This window comes from Nicotiana tabacum, chromosome 7, assembly GCF_000715075.1.
Source record: "Nicotiana tabacum cultivar K326 chromosome 7, ASM71507v2, whole genome shotgun sequence".
Classification (NCBI taxonomy): domain Eukaryota; kingdom Viridiplantae; phylum Streptophyta; class Magnoliopsida; order Solanales; family Solanaceae; genus Nicotiana; species Nicotiana tabacum.
The window spans coordinates 167,757,617-167,784,052 of NC_134086.1; the positions used below are offsets into that span (position 1 = coordinate 167,757,617).

The following is a 26,436-nucleotide window of genomic DNA, read 5'->3' on the forward strand; positions in this document are numbered from 1 at the left end:
GTGTAAGACTCTCCCAATGGAGTGTAAGTTTTCTTTTTCTATTCCCTTTCTCCCCTGAATGTTGGCCTAGGCCTGAAACCTGGTCCGGGATAGGCTCGTGGGTAAGTATTTGGTGTGACAGGAGCACGCCAATTGGTGTGAACGGGTGGCTGATTGTATGCTTGAGCATGGTTAATGGAAAAATGAGGCTCTGAAGGGTGATAGTAGTGTTGGGATGAATCATGGTGGTAAGCTGATTGGCGAGGTCGTTGTTGATTATAGTAAAACGGTGAACCTCTGGGTCCCGGCCAAATTCCTGAATCAACTACCGCTGTTTCCTCCCTCTTCTTTCTCCGATTCCTCCTACCCCGCCTTGAATAGCTTGAGTAGTTGCCTTAATTGCTGAATAGCTCATGATTTTATTTGTCTTGAGGACTTCTTCCACCATACCTCCCATCTTCACTACTTCGTTGAATGATTTCCCAACTGCTGAAACCAAATGGGCATAGTAAGTCGGTTCCAAGGCTTGGAGGAAGTAGTCTACCATTTCGCTCTCCTTCATAGGAGGATCCACTCTTGCTGCCTGTTCTCTCCACCGAAAACCATACTCTCTGAAACTTTCATTATGTTTCTTCTCAAATTTTGTCAAAGATAATCGATCTGGGATGATTTCCAGATTGTATTGGAAATGGTATGCGAATGCCTGTGCCAGATCATCCCAGGTGTACCATCTCCCATGGTCCTGGCGTGTATACCACTCCAAAGCTGATCCGCTTAGACTTTGACTGAAGTAAGCCATCAATAATTCATCCTTTCCCCCAGCTCCTCGCATCTTGCTACAGAAACCCCTTAAGTGGGCTACTGGGTCACCGTGCCCGTTGTATAAGTCAAATTTGGGCATCTTGAAGCCAAATGGTAATTGTACGTTTGGGAACAAGCACAAATCTTTGTAGGCTACACTGACTTGCCCACCTAATCCTCGCATGTCTCTGAACGATTGTTCTAGACTCTTGACCTTCCTGAACATCTCTTCTTGCTCAGCATTTTTGGTTGGCTTGTCAATTTCGGTTGGGAGATCAAAACGAGGAGTGGGTGAATGAATTTCGGAGGCTTTGAGGGTGGGCTCCGGGGGGTAATATTGGTTGTCTTGGGCCTGGAATGTAGGCTCACTAGGAGATTTGTGGAATGTAGCAGGGGGAGGTGCTACAAAAACAGGAGTCATAGGTGGAGGAAAATATGGAACAGGTTTTGGAGGTGGAGACTACGGTGTCTGAGAGGTGGTGCCTCGGTAGTGCTGGTAAATGGGGAAGTTTGGGGATAATTCAGTGGTGATATTATCCTGAGTTTGGGTCATTGATGGAGCAGGGTTATTTGGGTAAGATGGGGGTAGCTGTCCTGTAGACCATGCTTGGTACATCTCAGCCATTTGCTGCTTGAGCTTAAACATCTCTTCTTTCATTTTCCCGACATCCATCTCCTCTAGTTCCATACCTGTGTCAACATCTGGGATAGACATACTTTCGGGTATTGGTCCTTTTGATCTTGTGTGATAGTGATAATATGCCAGTATACTCTTTAGAGAAACTAACTGCTTGAATTCTGAAAATGAACAAACTTGTTAGTTTTGAGAGTTTAATACATATACAATCACACGTTGAGATGCAATGCTCTTAGACAAATAATCCCTTTCTATTATGCATTTGCTCGGCTGCTTGTGTCGTCCCAGCTTTCTTGAAATTGAAAATTGTCATTCATTTTTATTTACTATATATATCTTTTATCGTGGTGGTCGAATCTTAGAGATTGCCTACGTATCATGTCTTACATGAATCAGACCTTGCGTAGTTCGGACCTAAAGGCAATCACTTTTATTCATTACACAAAGATGGAATTACATTTGAAAACTTTAAGAAAATGGCTTGAAACACACACACAAAAAGATACAATTCTTAACATCTCACAAAATGCCCCACTTTCCACTTTTGTTGTCAAATATTGGATTATCTGCTCAATGTGGGGCTTGACCTGGATGGCCTCCCAGCGTACGATACATCCTTTCCAACTCCATTGCTAGATGACGAGCAAAAGTGGGCGCATGCTCTGTAAACCTTTCATAATCCATTCCTTGGCAGTTTACATAACTTTGAGATGTGAAGACTGCCAGGTCGTGGATTTGTGCCCTGAAACCTTGGAGACGTTGGTCTTGGTCTTGCAATTGCTGCTGACGAGTGGTGGCTATATCTCTGACACGGTTTTCACGATCTAGAGCTGATTCTAACAAAGCTCGGAGTCTGGCCTGCTCTAATCTTGCTTGCGATCTTTCTCTGTCGAGGTCTGCTTGTTGATGTTCTCTGTTGCATCTTCTTGCCTCTTCTAGTTGTGCACGAAGCTGGTCTTCTGATCGCATCCAATAGTCTTTTTCCTTCTTGAACTGTGCCTTGTCTTTTTCGGATTGCCTATCTTGGCGTTCCTTGTTAGATCTGGCTTCTTCGTTTAATTGTTGGATCCTTTCTTTTGCTTTGCTCAATGCACTTTCGTTTTACGCAAGAATGGAATCATAATCTTGCATTCTTTCAAAGAGATTGGCGATGGTTTTTTTATCCTTCCAGCTCCTCTTTGGCGTTTCAGAAACTCTTTTCATTTTTGGAATCGAGCATGAAGATTTTCATTCTCACAAGCTAGACTCTTTTTCTCGCCTTCGGCTTCTTGTGCTTGCAAATCTTTCTCCAAACTGAGGCTTCTTAGATTTTCTTTTAGGGCATGGATAGTTGCTTTGTACCCTTTTTCCTTTTCTCCCCAGATCACCTGTTCTTGGATTTTATCATTGAAGTTTTGAACATGGGGTCTTTTTGTTGGCCTTCTTAGCTCAGGCTCTGGTACATTATCCACGCGAGACCGTTTTTCAAACCACCTTGCATATCCAGGATTTATCTCACCCTTTGTAGCGTCTGGGACTTGAGTATCACTTTTCAAGTATCGGCACTCATTCCACATCTGCTGAAGTAGAGCCTCGGGAATAGTGGCTTCTGGGTGTAATTCGATTACTTGCACACTCAAATCTTCATCATCAGGAACTATTTGATATCTCCCTAATTGCCTTAGGACTCTTAGTGGTGCATACGGCTGAATGCTTCTCAACCCTAATAGTAGTAGATAACTATTTGAGGCTGACATGTGTATTACTTCCCTCATCGGGAGCCATCCCAGAGTCCATTCAATTTGATTTGCCGTTAAAGCCTTTAGATGAGATACCCATGCTTCTATCCCTTCTGGAGCTTGATAATTTTTTGTTCTTTCCTCATAGCTCTCGATGCAATTATCATTGTTTGACCCATACTGTATGACCTTGGGCTGTTGTTGGAGATGCTCCATCACCCACATTTGCAACAAAATTTTGCATCCTTCAAAGACCTTTGCTCCTGATTTACATAAAGTCAAAGCCCGATAAATGTCTGATAGAATGATGGGGACAAAGGTGTGATTTTCTTTGGTGGTGAGGATTTGCACAATTTTTGCGGTTCGAATATCAATTGTTCGCTCTTTGTTTAGAAAGACCATGACTCCTAGAAAAGCCACCATGAAAGCAAAGCGACGGTGAATTTGCCAAGTGTCTTTGTTTTGCTTATTGGTAAGACCTTTCTCATGAATTTCGAACCCATCTGACTTTCCGAATCTTGAATACAAAAAGTTGAAGGAACAACATCCATTGATGACATTGCTTTTCCTAATTTGACTGCTGATGTTCAGAAGACCGAAGAATTGATGTACCGAAGGAGCCTTTGTGAATATCAAGCTTTGATTTCTTAGACTTCCGTCAAAACCAGCATATCCAGCTATCTCCTCTAATGTAGGAGTAAGCTCGAAGTCGGATAAACGAAAAACATTGTGAGCAAGGTCCCAAAAAGTTACTAACGCTGCAATTAGATCATCACGGGGTTTAACTTTCATAATGTCCGTGAGATTTTCCAAATGCTTGACGACCCATTTTTGACCATCTTCGCCTAAATCATACCACCATATTTGAAGTTGAAATAGAAATTCTTCCGTACTCGTGGATGAGGGGCCTTGTGTGGTGTTCATTTTGTATCTGAAATTTAATTTTAATAAAGTCAAAATTCATTTTGAAAATTTATACTAAAAAAAACAATTTTCGAAAATTTTTATTTATTAAATACCTTTATTTCAAAATTTAAAATTATTTTTTTTTTTCGGAATTTTTAAAACAACCCATTTTATTCCTTTCTTCTCACCATGATTTTATTTAAGTTGGTCAACAAGCATGTTCGAGGCAAATGAATGCACAAGTAACAAGTAGGATGCATTATGATGGTCTTTTATTTTGGGTTCACCTGTCCTAGACAGACCCAACCCCTGTGTTGAGTCTCCAAGGCCAAATGCATATGATGCAAATATTCGTTCCTACTAGGGATCCGGTACATGTCTGAGTTATTCTAAGTGTAAAACCTTAGGTTGATTGTTCTAAACCTGGCTTACCCAAACGGACAGTTTGAGCCGAAGCGGGGGCAACGTACCGGGAGCACGAAAGTCTGCCCGGCCTAGCTGCTTGTCCCAACTCCGTCTTATTTGGTATGACTTTAACAGAAAGGTGGGTCACGCGCACGTGTACACCATAAATTCAGAAGACTCAGAAAGAAAGGGGTTTCGTAGCAGTTGTATATATTCACAATTCAAATAATATTAAAGCGGTAAAAAAAAACATTTAGCATATTAGCATATAAACAGTTGAAAATCATATAGTAAATAAAGCCAATTAACACAGATATTTTAAGCTCGAATTCTTTAAACCCTGAACCAATGGTTCTGGGTTACAATAACACTGGTTAAAGTCCCCAGCAGAGTCGCCACAGCTGTCGCACCTCCTTTTTCCGCGCCCGCGAGGGGTACAAGGGAGTTTTTTCCAATTAAAGGACAGTCGAAACGGGATTTATTTAATTATTTCAGAGTCGCCACCTGGGAATTTTAAGGCGTCCCAAGTCACCAATTTTAATCCCTGAATCGAGGAGAATATGACTCTGTTTATTATTCTGCGAACCAGAAATCCTGAGTAAGGAATTCTGTTAATCCGGAAGAAGGTGTTAGGCATTTCCGAATTCCGTGGTTTTAGCACGGTCGCTCAACTGCTTTCATTCTTGGCTTAACTATCTTGATTTTTTACTAAATATATTTTTATTGCATGATTTTACAACCGCTTTTACTTATTGTTTACAATTATATGGAACGAATTACGCGTACGTATATTCGTATTATATACTTTTTATAATTACCGAAAATCGTGCCACGCGTACGTGTACACAATAAAATTGTTATAGTTTTTATCAACAAAACATATGTTCGAAAAATAAAATCAGGAACATCATCACCCTTGTATTTAGACAATGAACTGCACATCTCGGGTTATATGAAATTATTTAATATTTTTTTAAAGAAATTCATTTTATTAAATATTCACTCGAAATTGCGCGTACGCATAATCCGAATTTTTTGCTTTTAAAAATATAATCAGGGTGCGCGAACGCATCCCTGGTTGCGTAAAATTTTTTGTTAACAATATTATGAATTTTCCACAAAATTGTTTATTAGGGGATTCATATTTTAGGGGATGCCTTTAAATTCTTAAAAGAATTCATGATTTATTAAATATTGCACGTTGACTATAATTTCCGAATATTAATTATGTTCATCCCAAGACTATTCAAATTCAAAATAAAGAATAAGAACATGATTAATACTACTCTTCACAAATACGACATATATATCTATATGCCCGATAATGAATTATATATGAAACTAAAAATGATTTATAAAGGGAAGAATATTTTTTCAAGAACTTTTTTTTTTTTATGCAAGTCCTATTTCTAATTGTCGTTGATGTAAAGTGTTGCAATTTGTACATCTCATTTTTATTCTCATATACTTGCTTTTAATCCAATAGGCCTAATTATTTATTTAGGATGGTAAATAAGCATTAAATTGATAAGAAAGGGAATTATTATACAAATTGATTAACAACATTGCCTTACATGTCATATGTTCATATTTGTATGTTTTGAAACATTCGTAACACTTTAACATCATAATGTGTCATAACAACTCAACTTACCGTCCACTAATGGTTCTATAGATACCTGTTATGATGCCACATATGAACGTACAACTTATATCATTCCTTCCACAACTAAATCAGATGATCAGAATAAACTAGCAATATGGTTTTTATATTTTTCACGTTATTCTTTATTCAACTAACAATGTCACAAGGCCTAATTAATGGCCAATCTTTATATCATGTTTCTTACCTTGACAGTTCAAACATGACAAAACTAATGAGATGGAGAGCTAACATTATTACAAAAACTTATATGAATTTCAAGGTAAGACAATTAACTCATAGTTATCAAACTGAATTCACTACTAATTATCTAACATGAAACAAAATGAAATTTAAACTGGTGAACTTGGACAAATGGAAAAAACAGAATTGCAATTCAAGCTTCATTGATTAGTCATGTTGAATCTCTTTCCAACATGAAATTTAAAAGACATGTACCTGAAAATGAAGGTGGAAGGAGTAAATTTCAGCAGTAGCAGCAGTAACAAACTCAGCAAAATATCAGTATTCCCACAGATTTGAGCAATAATAAGACCCGAAGAAGACAGATGCACAGTACAGTTAAAAAAAAACTTCAGATGTTTAACTGAACTAGTGGAACCAAAAAAAATTGAACAGATTTAACAAAAGAACAATATTTCAGATTTCAGTTTCTTTTCGGTTTTCAATTCCCATTTTTCTGATTTTCTGTTTCTGCTGTTGTATCTGTGTGTGTGTGCGACTGTAACCCTCCTTCAAATTTATTATGACTGTAACCTTTCCAGTCCCCTTAAGCTCTACTTATCTGTCTGAAAACTGTATCTTTTCAGATTTTTTTTCTCTTCCTCTCCAAATCTCTTAAAGCCTGTCTAAATTCTGTTCTGAAATCTCTCCAAAAAAAAAAACTCTTTAATCTGCCCATCAGATCCTGTATTTATCCAGGTCTGCCCCTTTTCTTGTTAGTGCTACATGGACCCCTTTTATCTTTTAAAAACAGAAAAATTCCATTAAAAACCTCTTTTTCTACTTTAAACCCCATTAAGTTAACTTTTCCCTGATCTACAGCAGTCCATTACCCTTTGTTTCCCATTATCTCATTAAATTAAAATCCATTAAGAAACCACTTTCAACCCTCTATTATATCATATTACCCTCACTGTTTCATTACCAGTAGTACCCCTGAAAACCTACTGTTATTACTGAAAAATCAGAACCCACTGTAAAACAGATTCTATAATCTGTATAAACTTAATTATCCTTCTGATTTACAGCTATAACCAATCCTATGATTTTGAGACAGTATATCACATTTCTAATAACTGATTGACAAGAACTGAATTTAAACAGGGGATTCTCAACTGAACACTGAATAAAACACCCTTAACATTACACAGAACATGCAGGATTATTTCAACTGAAATTCAAAACTGAACTAAAAGCAAACAAATACAGGAGCATTGTCAATATACTGACAATGCCCTGAAACTTAATGTTCAGGAAACAATATACATACAACATTTATTCTGACAGACTTATTGAAATGTAAACAAAGGTGATTTAATTGACGAGTATTAATTAAACTGATTGTCTACAACAATTGTCAACAAGCAGTCTATAGAAACAGATTATTTCAATCAGTATTAAGGAGAATTCATAATATAACTAATCGACGAACTTAATCGAGTCGATTACACATATTGTAAATAATCATACCATCAGAAACAATTTACTTATTATATCATATAGACGGGTAGGAGACAGAATCAAAATAGAAGATGTGAAAATTACAGTCTAATAAAACAAACACAAAACACACATAGAATACAAAAAGAAAAATAAGAAAAAATACCTCTAAATCTTTAAATTTACAGACTCGGACTCATCTTGGATTCGGACTTTGTTTGAAATCAAACAGACCTTTTGAAAATACTTCGACTAAGGTCGATTAAACCTCAATCTTTATTCAACTTGGACAGAATCCAGAAGTTTGGTATTTCTAGGGTTCCTGAAGGTTCGATTTGGGACTTAACCATTTCTGGTCAGATTCGAGGGGGACCAAATACAAAACACGGGTGAGGGTAGCCTAGGGGTCATTTGGTGCCAGTTTAGAACATATCTGAGCTTGTTCTTGTTTGGTCCGAACCTTCAAAAGAAGATTCGAAGAGTTCTGAGGGGATTCGAACCAAACCGACGTCAGATCCATAACGAGGCATGCTAGGGGGTGCTATGGTGTTAACTAGGGGTTGTTTGGTTTAGATCTGAGCTTGGCTCGAATCTTCAAATGAAGATTTGAGAACCTTCAGAAAGATTCGAGCCAAATGGCTAGCATATCTGGATAGAGGAGGTTCAAGGGGTTCTAGGGTGTTATTTTGGTGACCGGCGGCGTTGATGCCGCCGGGTTTCAGGCGGTGGGATCCTAGGGCGGCTAGGGTTAGGAGTGGGGGTTTGGGGGACGATGATGAACAGTGTAGGAGGGGGGTGTTTAGTTTGGGGCCGGGGTAGGGGCCTGGGACTTATATAGGGGTGGGGTGGATTGATATTGTCCGTTGGATTAGATAGAATGAAGGGCCAGGATCAATTCATTAAACCAAACGATATCGTTTGGTTTAATGCCAGGGTCGGCTGAGTCGGGTCACTGGATCGGGTTATGGGTTACGGGTAAAGGGGGTGAGATCTTGACTGTTGGTTGGATTTGATCCAACGGCCCTTGATGGGAGGTGACCAAACGTTGTCGTTTGGTTTTGGCTTTGAATTAGACCGGACAGGGTCATCTGGATTGGGCTGTGGGGGGGGGGGAATTAATTCATTTGGGCCTGGATTTTAATCCAGGTCCGATTTTGCATATATATACATTTTTTTTTCATTTTTTCTAATTTAAATTTCTAATTTTAATTGTAAAACAATTTTAAATTCACAAAATATATTAATTATTCTATAACAATTATTTAACACATAGACAAAACATCAATCACACAGTGGAATATTTAAAATAGAACTATTGCATATTTTTGTGATTTTATTTAAATTATCTTTTAAATGCATAATTAAATCCTATATGCATGCAATATGTATTTTATTTTATTTTTTCATTTTATTATGACAATGTAAACACTTACGGACATAACACAAGTATTTAACACCACGCAAATTCAAAAATTACACAGTAAAAGAAATTTTTTTGATTTATTTTGGAGTAGTTTTTCGTAAGGCAAAAATCACGTGCTCACAATAAGTTTGTATTTTAATGTAATGTTGATGGTATCCTCTGTCCTTACAAATGACCTGACCTCCTCCTTTTATAGTTGATCCTAAGTAAAGGAGTAATACCTTAGCCTTAATGAGACAATTATGAGCAATAAATGACATTAAATAAGACATTACACAATTATTCCTATTTAATACCAATTCTCTAACGTATTGGGTATTTAATATTGAATTTGGACTCCTTTTTGTCATCATATCCATGTCTTCAGTGCCTTCTGATCTCTTGGCTTTAAATGACCTAAATAGGTACGAAGCTTATATTATTCGTATTGCTTCCCGTGCCTATTTAGCTTTCCTTTCCCCGTATTTGTTGTCACTCGTGCCTCTTAACTGATCAACATGTTTTGACCATTTGACCAGTCCTCGTATCATGCCACGTCACCTTCAATGTAAATTCAGTTTTTTACCAATACAAATAGTTCAGAAAATAAATCTACTATATGTGATAGCATGTTATTTTAATTGAAAAGGAGATAATCATAATTAAGGAGCAACTTTTAGCGGTTGAGGATCACACGAACATACTTCTTATTGAGAAAGCAAATATAATAAAATTAGTCAATTTGTCCGCGCTTCGAGCATTTGTAAAAGAAAATAATAAATTTATGATTTTAAACTTATTATAATTTAATTAAAATATAACATATTGTTAAATCTAGAAATATCTTTTCATAATTTTGGAGTATTAAAAAAAAGTAGAGTTATTTTTTAAAAAGACTAATAAAAAAGCTGGCATTGTGTACAACTAAGTTCCCAAAAAAGTCAAATCAAACCATCACACATATGTTTGTTACTTTGTTTTAGGCAAAGGTGTAAAAATAAAAAAGCAGCCGCGGTGGCACCACAACAAAAAGACTAAATAAAAATCTTTTAAAAAAAAATTTAATCACACTTCTCCAAACTGATTCTTAGAAGTTTAGTCAAGTAGCATGGTAATTCAACCTACAGTGTTGCAATGGGGTTTGCTTTACTAAGCATATATATAAAAGCTACCGTTTGAAATGTTTAAATGTTTCATCCATCCGTGGATCTAATTAATGGACATAAAATCACGGGATATAAAAAAAAAAAGTAAAAAGAAAAAAAAAAAAAAAAAAGGGACACATAATTTACTAAGTGAGTCATTTAGGATCTTTCATATATAGTAGAACAAATGAACAACGTTGACTTTAGGCGAGTTCTGTTGGTACCTGCCAAAAATTCAACTATGTTTGATCTTACAACATAAAACATAAAAAATCATTTGAGACAATGAAATGGACAAAGTAATTTTCTAGATTCCAAAAGAAGAAGCCATACAAAAAGTGCATTGCTTGACAAAGAAATGAAAAGAACTTCACCGAGTTTGAGCAACATTCATGTTTATCTCTCTGTCACGACCCAAATTTCCACCTCTGTGGATTATGATGGCGCATACTCGTGAAAACTAGGCAAGCCGATAATTACAGTTTTACTATCATTATTATTGTCCAAACAGGGACAGATATTAATTAAAACAAAATAATTAAGAAGTGCGGAAATGAAGTAACAGTGCCACAACTCAAGTACATAACAACCCCATAGATCTAGTGTCACAATCCACGAACGACTAAGATTTACTACAAATATAAGTCTGAAAGAAGTACAACTATTCTCGAAATAGAAGAGACAGAAGAAACTAAAGCGGGGAAAGGGGACTTCAGGCTCTGCGAACGCCAGCAGATCTACCTTGATCTCCTTGGACTGAAGGCAGCAACCTCAAGCTACTCACAAGGTCCGGCACCGAAATTTGCATAAAAAGTACAGAGTGCAGTATCAGTACAACTGACCCCATGTGCTGGTAAGTATCGAGCCTAACCTCGGCGAAGTAGTGACGAGGCTAGGACATGACAACCATATAAACATGCGTAGTTAAATCATATATGAACAGAACAATAACAATAGAAAATACAGATAAAGATGGGAAGGAGAACATGCTGCGGGGAATATCAAATTCTAACATTAATCCAATAGAGAAGCATAATGAACACTATATTTGTATCAACAAGAATAATGAAATAGTAACACGCGCACGACATCACCCTTCGTGCTTTTACTCTCGTTCTTACTATAAGAAACAATAGAAATTGCACAGTATCACCCTTCGTGCATTAACTCTCAAATCATGGCACGACATCACCTTTCGTGCATTAACACTCACAATATCGGCACGGGATTGCATTTACACTCACTCACAATATCATGCACGACATCACCCTTCATGTTTTACACTCTTCCTCATCCAAACAATAGAAATAATACATCTCAGCAAGGGAAGCAACAATAGAAACAAATATATCCCGACAAGAGATTCAGCTATAACCAATCTCGTTCTAACAGTTACTTTACAAAATAAATTTCAACCTGAGCCAATACTCAACAATGGTCAATTACCAAGAAATTATCATAAGTCTTGTTCTACATTGATAATCATCAATTTAGGCATCAATAGTACATAATAAGAGTCACAACAATCATGGTATAAAACTCACGGGCATGCTCGACACCTACATATAGATACTCGTCACCACATCTATACGTCGTACTCACACTAACACGTAGACAATAAGACCACAACACATATTCCCTAGAGCTAAGGGTATACCAAACACCTACCTCAATTCCACGGATAAAATCACGCCTCAATTATCACTTTACCTCTCAGTTCCACTTCCAATCCGCTTGAATCTAATCATAATTTATTTAATAACATCAATAAATGCTAAATAAACCAATTCTAATGCATGAATATAGATTTCCCAATATTTTTCCCAAAAAGTCAAAAATCGACCTGGGTCCGCTTAGTCAAACTCGAAATTCGAACCAAGACTCGATTATCCATTCACTCACGAACTCAAATATATGATTGTGTTTTGAAAGCCAACCTCAAATTGAGGTCCAAATCCCCAAAAATTGAAAAACTTAATTTCTACCCAAGAACACCTAAAATTCCATGAAAAATCCTAGATTTTGAAGTGAAATCATGTAAAAAGATGAAATAGATTGAAGAAAAAGAGTTAAGATTCATTTACCTATGATTTGGGGAAGAAATTGCTCTAGGAAAATCGCCCTTTGGAGTTTAGGTTTTAAAATTTTGAAGAATAAAGTGAAAATCCCGTCTAAAATCTCACTTAACAGGCTACAGTTATCGCAATTGCGATCAGGGGTTCGCAATTTGAATTTCTGCTGCCTTCGCATTTGCGACACATATGTCGCATTTGCGACCTCTGGGGCCTTCGCAATACCGGCCATTGTTTCGCATTTGCGAGGTTGGCCTTCCTAGGCCTTCTTCGCATTTGCGACAATATTGTCGCATTTCCCAGGCCGGCTGACTTCGCATTTGCGAAGCCTGATCTCGCATTTGTGAGATCAGAGGCTTGTGCAAAACACCAGATGCACAACTAAGTTTTCCTAAGTTCAAATCACTCTGTGGCCTATCCAAAACTCACCCGAGCCCTCGGGGCTCCAAACCAAACATGCACACAAGTCTAAAAATATCATACAGACTTGCTCGCACGATCAAATCATTTAAATAGCATCAAAAACTACGAATTTAACCTCAAACTCATGATTTTCCTCAAGAACACTTTAAATTTACTATTTTCACAACCGAACATCCGAATAAAATCAAATCAACTCTAATTCTTACCAAATTTCACAGATACGACTTAAATATTATATTAAACATGTACCGAACTCCGAACCAAAATACGTGTCCGATACCATCAAGATCACACACCATTTCATGTTCAAAAGTCCTTATATTTTCCAGCAAATAATTTTCTTTCAAAAATTCTTTTCTCGGGCTAGGGATCTCAGAATTCGATTCCGGGCATATGCCTAAGTCCCATATTTTACTACGGACCCTACGGGACCGTCAAATTACGGGTCCAGGTCCGTTTACCAAAAATATTGATCGAAGTCAACTTTAATCAATATTAAAGGCCAAATTCAATATTTTTTTAAATTTCACATAGAAGCTTTCCGGAAACGCGCTCAGACTGGGCACGGAAATTGAGGAGAAAGAAAATGAGGTTTTCAAGGCCTCAGAACCCGAATTCGGATTCTAAAATATAAGATGACCCTTTGGGTCATCACAATCTCCCACGAACATAGAATTCCTCTCTGTTGTCCGTATTGTACATTTCCGGTGGACATTTATCGAATGACTACAAACTCTATAAAAGACTTATGCAGTTCTCCTTATTTATGATAAATCAGAATAGTCTTACAAACTCTTCAAAATGAAAGAATGTTATACTAGAACATTATATTGTACAATAGCAGGATCGTCTTCCTTCAGTGATGTCACTCCTTCTACTTCCTTTCTTTTAATGATTAAAATCAAATTCTTTTTGTGCGTATTGAATGAGATACTTGAACTCAGATTTGATCAATTTAGAGATAATAACCAAATCTCAATGGGGGGGTTACAAAGAGAAGAGAAGAGGAATCCATGCTTCTTCAAAGGAAAAAGATACGATATGCTTTATAAGCAAGAATTACGAGAAAAAGGCTCACGCACTAATGCTCATAAATGTTGTATTAATTCAGGAGGAAGAATACGGAAGTCATACAAGGAAAATAGAGAGATTTCATGAGAGTAATGGAGTAATAAATAGAATTAATAATAAAAGAAATAAATCTGGTAACTTTAAATTTCTGCAATTATTCAGATGAAAAATAATGATAAAAGAGCAAAAACTGAGAAAAGAGATAAATAGGTTTCCTTGCATATAAGAGGTGCCGCATCACTTTTTCAATTCATATATATATATATATATATATATATATATATATATATATATATATATATATATATATATATATATATATAATAGATGCTTAAATAATTAAATCTAGAGAACAAACAAATTTAAAGGCTTTGAATCATAAATATACGTACGTTCGAGAGCATTCTCTGAAATTTTATGGAATTTTTACCTCCTATAGCAAAGATTAACACCTTATTTATTTTAAATAAATACCATTTAAAAAAATTATATTCTATAGATACCTTTTAAGATTTATAGCAAAATATTTAATTTTGGTTACCTCCTAGCCCTAAGCCACTAAATACGTTATTCAGTTACACTATTTTCTTTCTCTCTCTACTTTGATACATCTCATTCGCTTCCCCCATCCCACTAAAATTTCTGCTCTCCTCCTTCTTCTAACGGCATCTTCTCTTTGATTCACTTTAATCAATCCTTCAAAATCCAGCGACCAGTAGCACAACAACAATAAACCCTAACCCGAAGACCCAATCATGCCGAAACAAATCCACGAAATCGTTGGTGATTATTTATTGTTGAGGTTCACCAAGTTTACAATGCTTGACTTCATTAAAAATTTATCTTTCATTGATGCCTGGATTTCAGTCCATGCGTATAACTAGACAAGAATCCAATTAAGTTTCGATTAAATATTCTGTAAGTTTCGGTTCAATTAGCATTTTGCAAGATCTTTGAAGATGGAAGGACTGTTTGGCTACAAGGCAGAAATTAGGGTTTGTTCTTGAGCAAAGACGACGGAGTTTGGGGCTGAGCAACTTGATTTTCTATTAATATATTTCAATGTATTTTCAACATATCATGCTATATTTTCATGTATTTCATTGTATTCATTGTCTTTTTTTTCATTGTAATTCAATGTATCTCGTTGTATTCCGTGTATTTCATTGTATTCACTGTCTTTTTTTCATTATTTTTCAATGTATCCCGCTGTATTCTATGTATTTCATTATATTCATTGTCTCGCTATATGCCATGAATGTATTCATATGTTTTTTTAATTAATATAATTTATGTATTCAGATGTATTATATAATTTCTCTGAAGATTGCTATGTTTTTGGGGTATTTTTCAGTTGAGAATCTTTTCTATAACCAGAAATATAAATTTTGTGTGTTATAATTGAGTTTGTTGAGTTATATTAGGAGTCTATTATATTAATTGATACACTTTCTGTTTAAAAACAGTGTAATCCTCTGTTTCACGCCGTGAATGCAGTCGAATATAGTCGAATACAATAATCTGCCCCAGCTGTAATCCCGTGTTTCACGCAATGAATACAGTCGAATACACTCGAATACAACAACTGATTAGCTGGAGTTCCCTAATTCACGCCTACTTTTGCTACTGTATTCATGAATACAATAGCTTAAATACATCAAATATATCTTATAACCACAGAAAAAGTATCTATAATCCGTAATATAGCAAATGATATCTATAGATGGCTAATTACTACTAAAAGATAGTATTTTATGAAAATTTCTCAAAATTTATTGCAGTTAATGGATGTAACAATCTAAATGATTGCGATTAACTCTTCTATTCTGGCTCTTCACGATTGTCTTACAACCCTTCATTGCTTTTCTTTATTAGCCCAATAAATAAATAAAATAAAATATTACTATAAGAAAGGGGGGAAAACCAAACAATGAGGGGGAAAAGCCAAAAAGGAAAAGAGAAAAAAGGATAAATAGAATCCATGGATTTGGAGAGAGCCAAGTCACCTTGTGTTCTTGTCTATGTCCAAGATTATATTGATAGCTTCACAAAACTGCTTTATCATATTTGAGAATTTAAAGCCCCTCCAGGCTTTATGTATAGATCAAGTATCATTTATCTTGAAAACAATATTATTGAAACGCACAAAGGTACTCTAGCCAAATCACAGGAAAACGTCATATTACTATTATGTATGATAATAAGTAATAACCTTTCAAAGTTTAAGGAAACATTCAGGATGTCATGAAGCTAATGGTCTTTAGCACCATGATTATTTTTACCATGATATAAAAATCTGCTTTATTTCGTCGAAAAAGCTACGGGACAGAGTTTGTAATACTTCAAAAAAATTCTAGAAGATAGAATAAAAGAATCAAAAAATTAAAGAGAGTAAAATGGTAAAATGTAAGAAACAATAACAACAACCCAGTATAATCCCACAAGTGGGGTCTGAGGAGAGTAGTGTGTACGCAAACCTTACCCCTACCCGAAGGGGTAGAGAGACTGTTTCTGAAAGACCCTCAGCTCAAGATAATAAAAAGACAAAAGGAGAGAATATTAGATTCACCACGGAGATCACAGGGAAAAGGGAACAAAAAATGCAGAAGAAAAATGCAAAGCAAAAACAATGGCTAGTAAATGGATCCTGCGTCGAAAGTAGAAAATAGTAAGACACGACACTGCCCCTAGCTATCTTAGATAAAACCCCACTGGACTAGGCTCCCAAAGGTACAAAGTAACGCAAGACTCAACAACCTCCTAGCCTACAACTGTAATACTCGACCTCTACAACTTCCTATCAAGTGTCATGTACTCGGAAATCTGAAGCCTCGCCGTATCCTGCCTGATCACCTCTCCCCAATACTTCTTAGGCCACCCTCTACCTCTTCTCGTGCCTTCCACGACCAGCCGCTCACACCTCCTTACTGGAGCATCTGGGCTTCTCCTCTGTACATGCCCGAACCATCTGAGCCTCGCTTTCCGCATCTTGTCATCAATAGGAGCCACATGCACCTTCTCCTAATCTTATCTATCCTAGTGTGTCCGCACATCCACCTCTACATCCTCATTTCTGCTACTTTCATCTTTTGGATATGTGAGTTCTTAACAGGCCAACACTCAGCCCTATACATCATGGCCGGTCTAACCACCGCTTTATAGAACTTACCTTTGAGTATCGTTGGCACTCTCTTGTCACACAAGACTCCAGATGTTAACCTCCACTTCATCCATCCTACACCAATACGGTGTGTGACATCCTTATCGATGTCCCCTCTCCCGTGGATAACCAAACCAAGGTACTTGAAGCTACCTCTACTTGGGATAACTTGTGACTCAAGCCTCACATCCACGCCCACTTCCTCCGGCCCATCGCTGAACTTACACTCGAGGTATTCCGTCTTCGTTCTGCTTAGCTCGAAACCCCTAGACTCAAGAGCCTGTCTCCAAACGTCCAATCTCTCGTTAACATCGACTCGTGACTCATCAATCAGAACTATGTCATCGGCGCATAGCATGCACCATGGCACCTCCCCTTGAATATGGTTTGATATCGTATCCATCACCAGGGCGAATAATAACGGACTGAGCGCAGAGCCTTGGTGCAATCCCATTTCAACCTAAAAAGGCTCAGAGTCTCCTCCTACTGTCCTAACCCAAGTCTTAGCCCCATCATACATGTCCTTAATTGCCATAATATATGGAACCGACATACCTTTTGCCTCCAAGCATCTCCAGAGAACTTCTCTAGGAACCTTGTCATAAGCTTTCTTTAGGTCAATAAACACCATGTGCAGATCCTTCTTCCTCTTTCTGTACAGTTCCACCAACCTCCTAACAAGGTGTATAGCTTCTGTGGTGGAACGACCCGGCATGAACCCGAACTGGTTGTCGGATACAGACACTGTCATCCTCACTCTCGCTTCAATCACCCTCTCCCATATTTTCATGGTATGACTCAGTAATTTGATACCCATATAATTATTACAACTCTGGATATCACCTTTGTTCTTATACAATGGAACCACCGTACTCCACCTGCACTCATCCGGCATCCTCTTCGCCTTAAAAATAATATTAAACAACCCAGTCAACCACTCCACACCTGCTATCCCTACACACTTCCAAAATTCTACCAGAATCTCGTCTGGCCCGGTCGCTCTGCCCCTAATCATCTTACACATAGCCCCCACGACCTCCTCAGCCTCGATACGCCCGCAGTGCCCGAAATCACGGTGACTCTCGGAATGTTCCAATTCTCCTAGCATAATATCACGATCCCATTTTTCATTCAGAAGTTTATGAAAATAAGTCTGTCATCTCCTCTTAATCTGGGCATCTTCCACCAGTACTCTACCATCTTCGTCCTTAATGCATCTCACTTAGTCCAAATCTCGAGCCTTCCTCTCTCTCAACTTGGCCAACCGAAATAACTTCTTCTCCCCGCCTTTTTCCCCCAGTTCCTCGTACATACGACCATAAGCTGCATTCTTAACCTTCGTGATCGACAATATAGCTTCCTTCCTAGCTACCTTTTATCTCTCCATGCACGCTCGCCTCTCCTCCTCACCTCTGCTCTCCATTGACTTCAGGTATGCCGCCTTCTTCGCTTCCACTCTGCCTTGGACCACTTCATTCCACAACCAATCTCCTTTGTGCCCACCAGAGAGACCGATTGAGACCCCTAAAATGTAAGAAAGCACTGTAAAATTACTCTCACATTTTCTAACAAATTTTACTCTCTGGCTTTATTTACTTTCTCATGTATAAAACCTTGATAGTCATACTCATGGCCTTTTTGCTGGACTCAAACCGGCCGTCTTCCTGCGCACGCACCATAATCTTTTTCAGCAAATATTTTGATCAAGAATTTGCTTCTTGTGCTTCTATTCTTGAACCTTGAAAGATCACATCTTCAAATAAAGTTCTTTTGGAAACTAACTTTATTAACTTTTGTATCATAAAGGAAAAACTTCACTTGCGCGCTAAGTGTGGATATAATCTTTCCTCAAAGGTTCGTGCAATGTAATTCGTGAAATCACAAGAAAAATATCATAAAAATATTGGTCAGATAAGAGCAAAAACATACACGATTGAGAGAAATATTCTTACTTAACATGATCAAACCAAAAAAATTCCGACAAAGCGAAAATAGAGAGGGGAAAAGCAAGAGAGCCGTTATTGTTACAAGAGATTTTCCACTTGAATTCTTCCTTACTTGCAGTTACCTTATTATTTCTAGATTTCTCCCTCCCGTCATGGCACCGGGGGTAGTGGAAAAAGTCAGCAGCTGAAAGCACCGGCAACCAAGCAATCCGTGGACCGGGGTGGAGGAGCGGGTGAATGGACCGGCTAGATCGAAGAAGACATCATAGATTAAGCAGCAACAAATACATGTGACTATTGGACCACTCTTTGTAGTTATGTCAGAAAGAAGATGAAGTGTTAGGATCGGGAATTCAGGTAGTGCAGAATTTAGCCAAATAACGTTATAATGACAATAACAAATATAATGCAAGTTGATGATAACGGCAATTAAAGCATATAAAGGAGGCATAAATTTAACGTGATTCGGTCAAGGTGACCTACGTCCACAAGCGGAGAGGAGCAATTTCACTATAACAATCGGCACACAATAGAGAGTACAAAATTAGAGATAAAACTCTAATTATCCCAAAATATATCCCAAGAAAATAACCTCGCTACAATCACTCACAAAGAAGAGGTTCACTCAAAGTGTCTCCCAACACTAACTTTTATGGAATATAATAAAACTCTCTATTACAAGAATACTCAAAATGAGTTTCTAATAAAAAATATGGGATGATTCAAATGAAGTAAGATGGCCTATATTTATAGGGCAAAGTTCTTGGTCCCCAAGTAAAGAAAAAAGAATAAAAGAAAATACTTTTATTCTTTGGCTCCAAGCTAGACTTCTTTGGCTCCAAGTTTGCTATGGATAAATTTAGGCCATATCTTACAAATCTCCACCTTGGCCTAAATTGGATGATATAGTTATTTTACTCCACCTCCAGAAAAGCCCCAATGGGCTTATGTCAAAATTCAATGCCATCAAAATCAGACAAGTTGTCTGATACCAAAACTGTAGTAGTGCCTATAACAGTAGATCCCAATAAAGTATACAATGAACCAGATCTGTGTGCTTTCATGATCACAAGAGCACCTTGAAAAATTTTCAAAACTCCACCTTCACCAGTGAATTTGCACCCAAGAGATTCTAAAGTGCCCAAAGAGATGAGATTTTTCTTCAACTCAGGAATATATCTAACATCGGTGAGAGTTCTCACCATATCATCGTGCATTTTGATCTGAATTGTACCTTTGCCAATAACATTACAAGTAGCATTGTTACCCAATTGGACACCCCACCTTCAACCGAATCATATGTAGAAAATAAGTCCATATTGGGACACATATGATACGAACAACTAGAATCTAAAATTCACTCATTGTCAGATTTGAAACTAGTTTGAGTTGCTAAAAATATAGTTCCCTCAATCTCATCAGTTGCTAAACTAGCTTCGGCGGTGTCAGTATCTTTGTGCTCATTTTTTCTTTCCTTATGCTTTTCTTTATTTTTCAACTTATAGCATTCGTAGATAATGTGACCTTTCTTATGACAATAGCGATACTCTAAATTATTGTATCTGGATGTTGAGTCAGATTTACCTCTAACGAACAAGCCAACTTCCGCTTGAGTTCCACTAGCTTCCCTAGTAATATTACTATCTATTTGTTCTTTTGATTTTAAGATAGATTTAATATCCTTATAAGAGATATTATCTTTTGCATAAAGCATAGTATCTCTTATATGCTTAAAAGATGGGGGTAGAGAACAAAGCAGTAATACGGCTTGATCCTCATCTTTAATTTCAACATCTATATTACTCAAATCCATAAGAATGGAATCAAAGATGTCAAGATGAGAGAGAATAGAGGTACCTTCACCTATACGAATTTTATAAAGCTTCTGCTTCAAGTAAAGTCTATTTTCCATCGTTCTCTTCATATACAAGGTTTTCAATTTTTCCCGCATGCCTTTGGCTGTGGTTTCTATAGAAACTTCACGTAAAACCTCATTTGAGAGATTTAAGATGATACTTGATTTTGCTTTTTTGTCTATGATAGCAAACTCCTCGTCCGTTATCTTATCCGACTTTTTCTCCTTTCCTTGCAACGTCAAGTCTAAGCCATCCTAAATTAGGATAGCTTCCATCTTTAATTGCCACATCCCAAACTTTGCACTTCGGTCAAATTTCTCAACATAAATCTTTGTTAGAGCCATATTGGCTCTTTAAACTAACCCGGTTAGATCCAACTCTGATACCAATTTGTTAGGATCGGAAATTCGGGTAGCGCGGAATTTAGCCAAACAGCGTTATAATGACAATAACAAATACAATGCAAGTTGATAATAACGGTAATTAAAGCATACAAAGGAGGCACAAATTTAACATGGTTCGGTCAAAGTGACCTACGTCCACAAGCGGAGAGGAGCAATTTCACTATAACAATCAGCACACAAAAGAGAGTATAAAATTAGAGATGAAACTCTAATTATCCCAAAATATATCCCAAGAGAATAACCTCGCTACAATCACTCACAAAGAAGAGGTTCACTTAAAGTGTTTCTCAACACTAACTTTATGGAATATAATAAAACTCTCTATTACAAGAACACTCAAAATGAGTTTCTAATAAAAAATATGGGATGATTCAAATGAAGTAAGATGGCCTATATTTATAGGGCAAAGTTCTTGGTCCCCAAGTAAAAAAAAAAAAAAAAATACTTTTATTCTTTAGCTCCAAGCTAGACTTCTTTGGCTCCAAATTTGAGTACTTTGGCTCCAAGTTTGCTATGGATAAATTTAGGTCATATCTTTAGAAGGGACACGACTTTTCGGTTTTTCAAATAATGATTCAATAAATGGAAAAAATAGTAAAAATGTCAAAAATAGGAGACGTTTTATATAAAAAAAACCTTTTTTAAAAGACGTTTTACCTTTCCTAACCGCCAAAATAGCATACCTAATTCTGTGGGATTAAAGGAAATATAAAAAGATACTTAGAGGACTTAAGTGTATTGCTTTTAAAACTTTACCGATACAGACTTCTAACCAACTTATCCGTTAATTACAATCCCGCAAACTCTACGTACAACTCTATAAGCAAACGCGTTTTATATATTTTAGTCGCTAAGTTTTTTTCACCTATTTATGTAGTTTGAGTCCAAAAAAATAATATTTCGGTTCCGAACTCGATCATCATCACTGTTGTACTTTTTTGTCAATATCATCACTGTTATTAGTATTGTTCAATATCTTCTGTAAAAATTACACGGGGCAACCTATACCCATTTTTTTAAAAAACTTTTAACTTGTACTTACTTTTTAAATAACTTCAGCCCCATTTCTCTTCCTCGTTCGTTTTCTTCTTCTTCTTCTTCTTCTTCCATTGGACTCACAATTTCCACAGAGTGGTACAGGCCAATTCAGCTGCCTGTTCCCAAGATATGTTTACTGTGAGTATGGGTACTGATGAATTTTTGTACAAGGCCCAGTCAAGAATAGGTCGAGGAGAATGGTCGGAGAAACAGCATGAACTTGGTATCCAGAAGAACCAAGACAAGGAACTACGTTACTGTAATCATATGGTACAGAAGTAACAGAACAATTGAATAGGACTGTGGGATCTTCGACATTTTTGAAATTAGATTGTGATAAATTAAGTTTTGATAGCTTGGCTATTACGCACTCCTTAGGATCATAAAGGTGAATTTGCTGTGAGATATAATCAATTTCTTCAACAATTAAGTGAACAGAAAAGGAAAGTTCGAGGATGGTGTCCTTTTGATTGTTACACTGTAATTCAAAACCAGGATAGTTGTAGTTCTAAACAGTTGGCCTCTTGAAGTAAGAGTTAAAGTTTGCCAGTTACAAAACAAAAACTTCAGCTTTAGAGCTGAAGTTCGCCAGTTACAAAAACAAAAACTTCAGCTCTAGAGCTGAAGTTCGCCAGTTACAAACAAAAACTTCAGCTCTAGAGCTGAACTTCAGGCCCGACTACTAGAATGCTGAAGTTTTGCGTGTTTGCCTTTGCTACTTCAGCCCCGTATGATGAAATTATGCGAAAAAGCGGGTATACTTGCAATTTCTTAGCACTCTCTGCGTATCTTCTTTTCTAATACTGCTGCAAGTATGCAATTACTACCTTTACCACCGCTACTACTTAGCGTGATATAATTTTTATAATAACTATTAAAGTTTATTTTGATTGGAGTTGTATAGATGGTGGGTCAATAACGATATATAATATTTTCTCTCATTAACGGGGTATATTTACCTTCTTCTTCAATTCTTATTTTTCGTCTATGCATTTTCATTTTTTTTTTTTTTATGTTTTCTGACGCTTGACTTTCTGATTTTGATCCTTTTTTCATATTAGCTAGTTTTTTTGTCATGTTTGATTGATCCATAGATCACAAGACAAGTTCTTTTATATCTCATTATTGTATGAAATTTATTAAATAAGTTTAAGAGGCCGGCCTCTTAATATTTTTGGCTTTAGACCACCAACACCGTCGAGCCGCCGCCTCTGTTTGTTTAAATAATTTTCTATAGCAAGTCTTAATCTGTATTTTGGACGCGCTGATGACTTGATTCCGCAACCCCAAACCCGTCTTGAATTCAGGTGCAATGAGCTTTAAGACCTGATCCTGAAATGAGAAGATAAAATAATATAACCATTTGATGAGTAAGTGCATTTTCAAGCAAGGTGGTAATGGATTATTAGAAAGTTACATCCTCACGGCATGAAAGCCTGACTTGACCGACTATAATAAAACTAGTTGGAAATTTTCGTTTATCATAATACTAGGCGGCTTTTAGCAACATCATCTTTAAAATTAAAGTGATTGACATATTCACTGGACGTTCAAGGTCAAATTCTATGCCTAATGTTTACCAGAGCCTGAAGCAAGCCTCTTCTTTCCATACTATTTTATTTGATGTAAAATAAGTGTCACTTTAGATATCAAGAAACATTCTGGTCATTGTGTTTTTTCGAATTTACCCTCTTTCCAAATAAATGATCTATTTAATTTTCTAAAAGGTCCATTAAAAGTTATATTACTTCATGTTGAGGAATGATTAAGGGTAACTTAATCAAGTAACTCTTATGATTAATATTAATAAATAATTTTTTTTTGATGGATGTGTCAAAAATTTATTGGACAAATATCAAATCACAAAATAAAATTTAGAATTCACGATGGTTTCTTTGATGAGTGTGTGAAAAATTTAACAGACGAATAACAAATTAAAATAAAATAAAATTTAGAATTCCCATTTTTTATAATAAGGACTTATGTCTATCTTATATTAACATCTTATCGAAAAATACAAATAATTTGCCAATGTGATCTTTCAAAAACAAAGTGTTAAAGAAAAATTTGCTAAAACTGCAGGGAAGAAATTAAATGGGATAATGAAGGAAAACCTCTTATCTCACTCAACTGACTTGGTCTCGATCTTTCTCTATTTCCTTTTTTTTATTTTTTTTGGCAATACTCAACTGACTTAGTCCAGCGTCACTATTTTAAAGTATTTGATAAAACTACATATATAAGTGTGTCTTCTTAGAGACCGTATCACTTTCTTGGAGCAAAACATGGCCACCACAATTTCCTTCCTTGCTTCTCTACTAATTATCCTTGCAATATTCACCCCTGAAATCCATGCAGTAGATTACGCCGTTACCAACAGGGCCACCAACACCGCCGGCGGTGCCCGTTTCAACCGAGATATCGGTGCCCAATATAGCAAACAAACACTCGCAGCTTCAACTTCATTCATATGGAAGATCTTCCAACAGAATTCTCCGGCTGATCGCAAAAACGTGCAAAAGGTAAGTATGTTTGTCGATGACATAGGCGGAGTAGCTTACGCTAGCAACAATGAGATTCATGTTAGTGCCAGGTATGCAATAAATTGATTCAGTAAATAAGCAGCGGGGGACGCACATCTCAAATTCAAAATACATATATGCATATATAAAGTGATGCCTTTATATTTGTGTTTTGCAGGTATATTCAGAGTTACTCTGGTAACGTCAAGAGAGAGATAACCGGAGTATTGTACCACGAGAGCACCCACATTTGGCAGTGGAACGGGAACGGTCGGGCTCCCGGCGGATTAATTGAAGGGATTGCTGATTATGTGAGGCTCAAAGCTGGTTTTGCACCTAGCCACTGGGTGAAACCAGGGCAGGGCGATCGATGGGACCAAGGCTACGACGTGACTGCTCGATTTCTTGATTACTGCAACAGCTTGAGAAATGGATTCGTGGCACAACTTAACAAAAAGATGAGAAATGGCTATAGTAATCAGTTCTTTGTTGACTTGCTGGGGAAGACGGTTGATCAACTTTGGAGTGATTACAAAGCTAAATTTCGTGCATAGTGTTATCTGAGATAGTTAGCCTTGTTGAATAAATAATACTATGATAAGAATAAGTACAAGGGGCTAACTACAAGTCGTTATCTTACTCATGTGACTAATTTGTAATGCAATATGTACCTTGAGTGTTTATCAAATAAAGTAACATATGTGTAATCCAAAACAATTATCAGGTTTTTCACCCATGCGTATGTTATAAAATACTATAGTTATACGAAGACGCTCTATTCGTAATGTTAATAATTATGAAGCCACTTTCATGTATTTATCTAACTATTTCCTCTTCTATCGTTTCTCTTGCGGAAGCCAAATGTATATAGTGTGAATAAGTCACAACTACTATACCAAAAAATTATGACAGCCACCAAATAATAAATAAGACAATAAAGCAACAATAAAAGGAACACCAGAATTTACGAGGTTCGGCTAATTTTGCCTACTCCTCGGACACAACCAATATTTTATTCCACTCTAAAAATACAAGTGAAATAATACTAAAGAGAGAAGATACAAATGACTTAAGAAGATAAGAAGGCAAATGAGAGGTGTGTTTAAATCCTAAACATTAGGCCTCCTTTTATAGGAAAAAAATCCCACCAAGTTTACTTCCCAACCGATGTGGGATATTGTCATATTCAACAAATCTCCATCTTGGCAAAATTCTACATCTTCAATTCTTTCTCAATAACAAATTTTGGTTGTGTCTTCATCTTCAATCTTGAGTGTTCAACAATGTTGATCAAATCCAAACAATGTTGAAACTTGACCGCAGTCACCACTTTTGTCAGCATATCAGCAGGATTCTCTGTAGTATGAATTTTCTTCACTGTGACTCCACCTTTTTCTATAATTTCTCGTACGAAATGATACCGAACATCAATGTGCTTCGTCCTTGCATGATAAACTTGGTTCTTCGCCAATTGAATAGCACTTTGACTATCACAAAAGATTGTGATACTTTTTTGTTCAACACCAAACTCCTTTAGCAATCCCTGAAGCCAAATTGCTTCCTTCACAGCGTCTGTAATAGCCATATATTCTGGCTCTGTTGTAGACAAAGCAATTGTTGACTGTA

The 26,436-nt window shown here is 36.7% G+C and overlaps 1 protein-coding gene across 1 annotated transcript; it reads left to right on the forward strand.

The window, feature by feature from the left end:
- The first annotated feature begins 24,539 nt into the window (after nt 1-24,539).
- Nucleotides 24,540-25,579, forward strand: LOC107826489 (uncharacterized). The gene is made up of 2 exons (XM_016653475.2): nt 24,540-24,881; nt 24,989-25,579. The coding sequence occupies exons 1-2, from the start codon at nt 24,574-24,576 to the stop codon at nt 25,362-25,364; spliced, it is 684 nt and encodes a 227-aa protein (XP_016508961.1). The 5' UTR covers nt 24,540-24,573; the 3' UTR covers nt 25,365-25,579.
- The last annotated feature ends 857 nt before the right edge of the window (nt 25,580-26,436 follow it).

What these genes read in the sequence shown, in the direction of transcription:
- LOC107826489 (XM_016653475.2), top strand. Translation starts at nt 24,574, where the DNA reads ATGGCCACCACAATTTCCTTCCTTGCTTCTCTACTAATTATCCTTGCA. An exon ending in GAGATTCATGTTAGTGCCAG is followed by an intron (nt 24,882 to 24,988) that starts GTATGCAATAAA and finishes TGTGTTTTGCAG; the next exon opens with GTATATTCAGAGTTACTCTG.